The following is an 8513-nucleotide window of genomic DNA, read 5'->3' as shown; positions in this document are numbered from 1 at the left end:
TACTAGACTGTAAGCATTTCATAAAAGATCACCTGTCTAGCACAGTGAACCCCTTTGCAATCAACCTCTGGTGCTGTGTTGAGCTTTCCGATGAGTCCAAAGAATGCCCAGCCCCTCCACCTGAACTGTTGGTTTTGCCATTGAATGCTACTGTTTCTGACCTGAAAACCGAAGCTGCTAAGGCTTTTCAGGAAGTGTATGCAATGTTCAAGAGGTTTGAAGTTGAGGAGCTCCTAGGTTATGGCTCTCTAGATGACTCAATTACCCTGAAATTTCTAGTTGGCACAAATGGGATTGTACGGGTTAAGGGGAGATGCTCAAAACATGGGCTCCTTCGATACCGCATGGAGAGAGGGGTAGATAATTGGAAAGTTGATTGCAAGTGTGGCACAAAGGATGATGATGGTGAGAGGATGTTGGCTTGTGATGTGTGTGGCGTGTGGCACCATACTAGATGTGCTGGGATCAACAACGCCGATGAACTACCTTCCAAGTTCCATTGTTTCAGATGCATTGATATGTACAGCAAGAGACCAAAGCAATCTGACAATGAGCGTGGTTCTAGTCAAGTGCCCAAAGCTGGCTTCGTTTGTAGAGGTGAGTCAGCTGCTATGGGCAGTGGATCTAATTTATCCGTAACACTTAGTGTAGGCTGACTGTAATTATGATCGTTCTGTATATAGGTTCTTTTCTAGGCACAAAACTGCAAGTGGCTTAAGATTTCTACCCGTGATTGTAACACATGACCACTTCAAGAATTCAATCCTAAATCTTAGTGTTCTAATCATGGGAAAATGACATTTATGAAGGACTAATGTTTATGATGCCAGAATCATTTACCTTTCTTCTTTTTTTACTTGCTTCATATACTTGCTTCATATCTGCACTTTACTCTTAAATCTCACACATACCTCTGCCTTCATGGGTTGCCCAGATCTGTTATAAGAACACAAGAAGCTCAAAGATAAGACTCCTGCCTAAAATACAAAAATCATACAAGAGAAACCAAGTATTAAGATTACTAATTTCCTACATCAAAAGTATCATAAATAATGCAAACCACTTAAATAATCTCACCAATTATTAAAAGCATGTCATTGCATCTCATTGATGCCAGATTCTACCTTCTTACTCAGCGCTGCAAAACTTCTTAAGTCACTTAACAATCAAGCTGGACTTGCTTCTCTGAAATGATCTTTCTCTGGCACAGTTTCTTCAAGAATTCCATTAATAAATGTCTTGGCTGAAACAAATTGAGTCAAATAATAAACACCCTCAGAGACACTTTTGGCCTTCCTCCAGTATAGCCGGACGAACATGAGGTTGTAAAGCAAGTGAAGAGGATTTGCCTGCAATTGCAGATCAAAGAAGTAATTTTATCAGTAATCACCATATAGAAACAGTGAAAAGGAATTCTAAGAAAAAGGCTCTTTGATAAAAGCAGCCTAGGCTTTGAATAGCAATTTGAGCTGGAAAGAATTTACACCACAAACAAAATCAAAATATTACAACTAGACCTTAGAGATTGGAGAGAGCACAAAACAACACATAGTTGAGTGAGTTTAAATTGAAAAGAGAGCTTACCTTGATTGTAACATATATGAGGAAGGGAAAGAACACATCTGCTCCAGCCAGACTACGGTTCATCTACTTGGATGCGTCAGGTTGCTAATGAGCGTGCAACAGCTTGTTATGCAAAGCAACTTGTCGAGAGGACTTTTGAAGGAGTTGATTTCAGTAAATTTCATCCTCTGCAAGCTACACGAAAACCGATGTTAGGCAACCATTTATAATTGGAGCACCAGATAAATCTTGCACTTGAATCAACTTTGTGTTAAAATAAACTGGAAATAATGCACAGCTTACCAACAAATGACCATCATCATGAAACACCAAAGGTATATCCAAATGCCCAGGCGACAATCACATTCTAAGCAGTTAGAAGGTGGGAAAGCCCTGGTTTTTCCTTGACATACTTCTGCAAACCCTACAATGACAAGAAACATAGATATTACTACCGACATCATCATAAAAAAGTTGCTGATGACATGACAGAAACCAAAAAAAGAGGATATTCATGTGATGGGCAAAAAAGGGTAATCAACCTAACCTCTAAGACGGCGCAATCAATATTTTCATCTTTTCCCATAAAAGCCGTTTCCATGGAAACAAAACTTTCTGAACTTATTGCTGATCGTATCATGATCCATCGCTTAGAACGAAAACGATGCTAAGAATCTGCGATTCATCAAATTCAATTGGTTTTATCAGCACAAATACCTCAAAATACAAAGCCATACAAGAACGAACCACAACATATAACTCCGAATCATACAAAAACCTCCGCTTTGGAGAATTTATAAGAATCCGAAAATCAAATTCGACTAAAATTGGTCGGTTTCATACCTTAAGATGAATCGAACGAGATCGATCGACGGAGCACCAACTTCATTCATCCGACGAAAATCATCGAATTGAACAAACTGATTACGATTGAAACCCTAATAAACCCCTAAAAATATCGTAATTCGCTCGACGGCAAGATTGAATTGATGAAAAAAAAATTAACAATTCAACGGATTCAAAACGAATCTTCACTGGGAGCTCTAGTGTCTTTCTCCAATGGTTTTGGAACTAGAAGCAGCCACGTGAAAACGATAAAGAAGAAGAAGAAGAGAAGAACCGTGAAGAAGATGAAGATGAAGAAGAAATCGCTGTCTGCAACAGAAAGAAGACAATTTGTTCCAGGGAAAAAGAGTTAAAACGAAGTTAATTGTTAGGTTTTCAGTTTCACAAGCACGGTAAGACTTAATGGGCCGAACTTAATAAGGGCCCAATAAAACTTTCACATCTGGATTACTTGAAAAAAAACATTAGTTTAGGGTTGAGAGAGAGAGAGTAATGGAGGAGAATCGTCGGAATTCGTCTGCCGGTATGGAGGTTCCTGTTGCCGGCGGCGGAAATGTAGTCAAATGGATCGAGATATCTGTGCCTTCTCCCTCTACTAATACTATTGTTACTAATTCAAGTGAGGACGATGAGTGTGTTCAGCTTCCTTCGTCTGAAGACTACGCTTCTAGCTCTGTGATTGGGGAACCTCCGATATCTTTCGTTTGGAGAATCAACAAGACGAGTCCTAATGCGATCGAGCTTCTTCAACTCTCTGCTAAATCGGGATTTCCGATTACTGGGCTGCGTTTTGTCTTCGCTCAGGCTCTCTCTCCTTTTGCTTTTGTATACGCTGATGAGGTTCGATTTTAACCGTCTTCTGCATTTTTTGATCCTTTGATTTTATTGTTTTGTTGTTATTGTGTGTTGAACTTGAAAGATATGGAATTGAATTTGGCAGGGTAGTGATAGTGGTCGTCTTGTCTACTGTCTTTACGCTCTGACACCGTCTGGTGTTGTCTACGTCCTTCAACTCTCGAATACGTCACCCTACAAGTCTGGCTCAGTCTTCCCGCTTGATCATCTGATTCACTTAGATGTTCGTCCTTACTTGAATGATGCTCGTGTTACTAGCGTTTCTGCATTGCCTGGTTTTATTTTTCTTGGGAGGTCTGATGGTTGTGTCTCTTGCTTCCAACCTCTCAAGTATTATCAGAATTCATCAGGTAAGATTACTCTGCAGTAGCATAGTGTCTCAATTTTGATGTTTCTTCCATTCTCTTTTTCATTTCCTTGTATCTTATCAGGTTTTCACCATGAGCTGCGTGATGATACCGGATTTGGTCGTCTATGGGGCTTCGTAAGGTATGTCTTGTAGTACAGTTGTTAGAAAAAATGTTATCGTAATACTGCTTTACTTTACATATTTAGAAGAGAGAAGCAATGCTAATGTTATCTTTCGCTATGTGCTGTATTTTATTTTCGCTCTTGTGATGTTTATCTCAATAACCTCTTATGACGTGAAATGCAGGGGAACAGTGGTTGCAGCCGTGCAAGATTTATTTGTATCAGAAGTTCATGGAAGAAATTACATATGTGTTCTTCATGCTGATGGGGCATTACGTGTCTGGGATATTTTGAGTTATAGCAGGGTCTTTTGTCACAGTATAGCTGCTAAGAACCTTGAGGGTAATATCTGCTAGTTCACCGGTGACCATTAGCTGACGTTATTTTATTATCTTTTGCCTTTGTTTTGACTTTTTCTCATGCGTCTTAACTAGGGGTTATGTGTCTGAGGCTATGGTTGGGCAAAGCCGATTACGATTCTGGCTTCATTCCATTAGCTGTCTTGTATAGGAAGAGTATGGTAAGCGTTCGCAATCAGTATTTTTAATTCTTTACAACTGACGGATTGACTTGACTGGGGCATATATAAAGTTATTTTATATTGCATTCTATTTCGAATAACCTTTTCCCAATATTTGAAGGATGACAGCATGGACGTGATCACTGTATATGGCCTGTACTTTAGTTCGGTGGATGGAATAGCTTTGTCTCTAGATTCTGGATTACAGAATATTCCAGTGGAAGAGGTACATCTTTTGGGCTCATAATTGTGACACATACTATCATGTATTTCTTTTGCTCATTACTATGTTGAATTTTCAACTCCAATATTTTTCCTTGGCTTGCAACTTTGTTGAATTTGCACATCCTTAATTTGCAGGGGAGATTGCGGGATGTCAGATTTACATCCGACAAGATCTGGATTCTTAAGGCCGATGAATTGACATCTCACATGTTGTGCCAGAAATCTAGCACCATGTAAGTTCAACAAGAAATTTTTCTGCTGACTTGGTTGAGATACTCCGTACTCCATGTAAAGCTTGCATTATACATGCTGTATTAGAGGTTCTGCTTATATGTGTGCTTCTGGTTTCTCTGGTCCTCTGTAGCTTTGAATCTTTACTATCATTAGTGTAAAATATACTAGGTGAATTTCCTTGTGATGGAATATTCTTGGAATCTTATTGAATAAAATGCAAAACTCTAGGTGACCTTCCCAGATATTGCTTACCGAGATGGGTTTCGAAATTATTTTAGTACGTTAGGTTGAAAAAGATTGTTGGTTTCTAAACTGTGGAGGCAATGTGCTGCTCTAGTGTATCATTATCATAGTTGTTGTGCTAACTACTACAGATATTCTAGTGTTCACTGCTTTCTTGATGGTTGATAATGCTTTATTTTGAATTGTTTTCTTTGACCTAGGGAAGCACAGTCTTACACTTTGCAGGAAGACTACATTTCTGAACAGCTATTTCTGAGTTCTAGGAGCTCTTCACATGAACTTCTTTTGACAGCTCATTCATTGTTTTCATCTGCAAAGGTCTTTATGCTAAAACTAGCTTTCATTTTGTTGAACAAACTTTGTATACAATAATTTGTTTGTTTGAATCCATTTTAACCTATGTTGCATTCTGCAGGATCAAATTATGGGATTCATTTCATCGATCTTCTTACGCAGGCTTCTTTGTCCTGGAATTTTTCACAATGTTTCCTTGCGTCTAACTTTACTGAACCACAACAAACACTGGACCGATTCTGAGTTTCAATCTTTAAGTCTTGATGAGCTTACAAGCGAGATTCTTTTACTGGTTGAGCATGAGGTTTGGTTTTTGTTAAGTTCTAGAACNTTGGAATTAGTATTGTTTATATTTTGATACTAATGTTACATATTGTATATTTGTGATCATATAAATAGTCTAAACTTAGTCATTCATTCTTTGTCTTTCTGCAGGTTAATATGTCACAGCAAGACATATGCAAGCTACGGCTTGAGTTGCTTCCGATGATCCAAGATATTGTCTCAGAGTGGCTGATCATCCTTTTCTTTGTAACCACTCCAGCTGAGTCAACTTCTATGGAAGATTTTAGCTTGAAACTTTCANGCTTAGGCTTTGGTGTGCCCCACAATGAACATGAAATTCTGGCAGAGGTACTAAGATGTACTTCGAAGATAAGTAAACAGTGGGGTGGTGCTCCTTATGCCATGTATTATGAATCAGTTACTGGAAAGGCAATTATCTCATCTGATGAAATTGTTCCTCGCTTAGTTAACATCCTTGAGTCGGGATATTCTTCGTCGATAGGTCAGCGTACGTGGTCAGATCTTGGTGCTGATAGAGCATGGGAAAAAGAGCTAGAAACTCAAAAAAATCTTAGAACATTCTCCATTGACATGCTATTGTCTCTCTCTGCTCTATGTCAACGGGCTGGATCTTGGGAAAAAGTTTTTACTATCATGGAGCACTATTTGCAGTATTTGGTCCCTAAGAAATCTATGCAAAAAAATGATGGTGAGGCATTATCTGATATCTGTAGTTCTATCCTCGTCCAAGCTACTTCTCAGTTTGTAAAGGTGATGTTTGAATCTGCCTTTGACATCTTCCTACTCGTCAGCTATCTGCTTAACATTGCTGGGCAGGTCAGTTCCCACTGGGTATATTATTGTCAAGATGTATTCCTTAATTGGAATTAGTGTTGTTTATATTTTGATACTAATGTTACATATTGTATATTTGTGATCATATAAATATTCTAAACTTAGTCATTCATTCTTTGTCTTTCTGCAGGTTAATATGTCACAGCAAGACATATGCAAGCTACGCCTTGAGTTACTTCCGATGATCCAAGACATTGTCTCAGAGTGGCTGATCATCCTTTTCTTTGTTACCACTCCAGCTGAGTCAACTTCTATGGAAGATTTTAGCTTGAAACTTTCATCTCTACAGATTGGTAGGTTTGTTGTCCTTGGAAAATATTCTCCAATACTCGTACCTCATTGCCAATATTTCTGACTGGAAAAAAATCATTTCTTCATTGCAGATAGCAGCATTGACAAAAGATCATGGAATGCAATGCTTGGGAAATGTGGTTTCTCATTGGCGTTTATTCTTCTCTTTAGTGACCGAAGTTGCATTGTGGACAACCGCTTTAACTTGGGATATCTTCCGAGTTCACAAATCATTACAAGTTTGGTGCAAAACTTTATCAGCTGGATTCGTTATAGTAAAACAGGAGAGGACTCTTCTTCACTGTTAAGACGCTCCACTGAGCTTACTCTTAGGTTGATTAGGAATGGACAATCTGATGCTGTCGAGGTAAAACTTGTCTCAGTTTCATTGACGGACCTTTTCCAACAAGAAAGTTCTATTCTGCTAACTGCTAGTTGACTCAATTGCTGATTTCTCTGTTTTGATTTTTTTCTGTATATTCTAATTACCTTCTCAAGCGAATCCTTACGGTTGTGGAGGCAAGTTTACGTGGGGAGAAAACATTTGGATGTTCTCAAGATACGAGTGGAGATTGGTGCCTACTTCAACATCTCCGTGGTTGTTGCCTACTGGACCAAGTACAACGTGGAGCATGCGGGATACTAAGAGAGAGGAAGATAGTTGATGCCATCCGCTGCTTCTTCAGGTGCTTATTATTTGGAGTTATTCTGAGAATTTTGAAGCCCTGTCTAAATACGTAATGTATAAATTATATATTGTGGCAAGGCAAAATATGTGGCTATCCTCTGCCTTTTCTCTTCAATGTCTCCGGTTCATTTATTTTCTTAAATTACCACTTCAAGAACATTTTTCTTCGTTTTTCCTAATGTTACCCTGTCCCATTGTAGAGCTTCATCAGATGAAGGATCTTGGAAGGCTTTGCACAGCTTGTCTAAAGAAGCAGGATTTTCGCCTGCCACAACGGGTAAGCTCCTCAAAGAAACTTGTTCTTTCTCTAGTTATTCGCCAGTTCGCATATTATTACGAAAACCAGGCTTTATGTCTTGCAGATTCATTTTTTCCTTTGTACTCTCTGTTTGGTTGAAGCAGGTCCCAGTATCTCAGGTGGTGCTATGTCTAGTGCGACATGGAAACTTCATTACTATGAGTGGGCTATGCAAATTTTTGAACGGTACAATATAAGTGAAGGAGCTTGTCAGTTTGCCTACGCAGCCCTTGAACAAGTAGATGAGGCCTATAATTTCATAGAGAGCACTGAGGAATTCGATATAACTAAAGCTGCCACTTACACTAGAGGAAGACTGTGGGCAAATGTTTTCAAGTTCACCTTAGATCTGAATCTATTGAATGATGCTTACTGTGCTATAATTTCAAACCCTGATGAGGAGATTAAGCGCATCTGTTTGAGGCGCTTCATAATAGTTCTATTTGAATGTGGCAAAACAAAGGTAAAGGTTAAGAATGCTCTTCCTCTCTTTTCTTTTTCCGTCTATGCTTCTGGCAAGTGGGGACCAATACCCCAAAAACCCTTTTACTCTGTATTGTCTGGTACCACGAGAACATTTCACAGATCATTATCACCATACATATCATAAACCGTATAACTTGTGTGCAATGTCTCGTTTTGGTAGGTGTATGTTTGTCTGGAATTAAACTAATTATGCTGTTGTGGGTGCTGTCGTCAATGCTCAGGACAAAGATGTTTGTACTACCATGACTTTCAAAGCAAATTTCCATGAATATTTCTCTTTTGATTTCAGATCCTCTGTGATGGACATCTACCTTTCATCGGCTTAACAGAGAAGATCACCCAAGAGCTTTTTTGGAAGG

The 8513-nt window shown here is 38.8% G+C and overlaps 1 protein-coding gene, 1 long non-coding RNA gene and 1 pseudogene across 6 annotated transcripts in view; 2 read left to right on the top strand and 1 right to left on the bottom strand.

Moving 5' to 3' along the window:
• Window positions 1–834, top strand: part of LOC104757705 (PHD finger protein At1g33420) — a 5001-nt gene extending 4167 nt beyond the window's left edge. Inside the window, exon 4 of the mRNA XM_010480468.2 lies at window positions 215–834. Within this exon, the coding sequence (XP_010478770.1) occupies window positions 215–656 (442 nt within the window). The 3' untranslated portion in view covers window positions 657–834. The remainder of the gene's footprint in view (window positions 1–214) is intronic.
• LOC104757706 overlaps window positions 1–2760 on the bottom strand; it is a 5284-nt gene extending 2524 nt beyond the window's left edge. Inside the window, exons 1-7 of one of the 5 annotated variants that reach the window (XR_762504.2) lie at window positions 2407–2760; window positions 2111–2238; window positions 1867–1987; window positions 1585–1758; window positions 1078–1349; window positions 841–936; window positions 33–161 (exon numbers count right to left, since the gene is read on the bottom strand). This is a non-coding gene — a long non-coding RNA (uncharacterized LOC104757706). Of the gene's footprint in view, window positions 1–6; window positions 175–840; window positions 978–1077; window positions 1350–1584; window positions 1759–1866; window positions 1988–2110; window positions 2239–2406 lie in introns of those variants that run through there. The other 4 variants (XR_002036195.1, XR_002036194.1, XR_002036193.1 and 1 more) reach the window with 4 other exon arrangements.
• LOC104759643 overlaps window positions 2883–8513 on the top strand; it is an 11498-nt pseudogene continuing 5867 nt past the window's right edge.

The sequence above is a fragment of the Camelina sativa genome, chromosome 17 (genome assembly GCF_000633955.1).
Source record: "Camelina sativa cultivar DH55 chromosome 17, Cs, whole genome shotgun sequence".
Taxonomy (NCBI): Eukaryota; Viridiplantae; Streptophyta; class Magnoliopsida; order Brassicales; family Brassicaceae; genus Camelina; species Camelina sativa.
The sequence above is the reverse complement of the archived record's forward strand: the minus strand, read 5'-3'. Positions and strand labels throughout refer to the sequence as shown.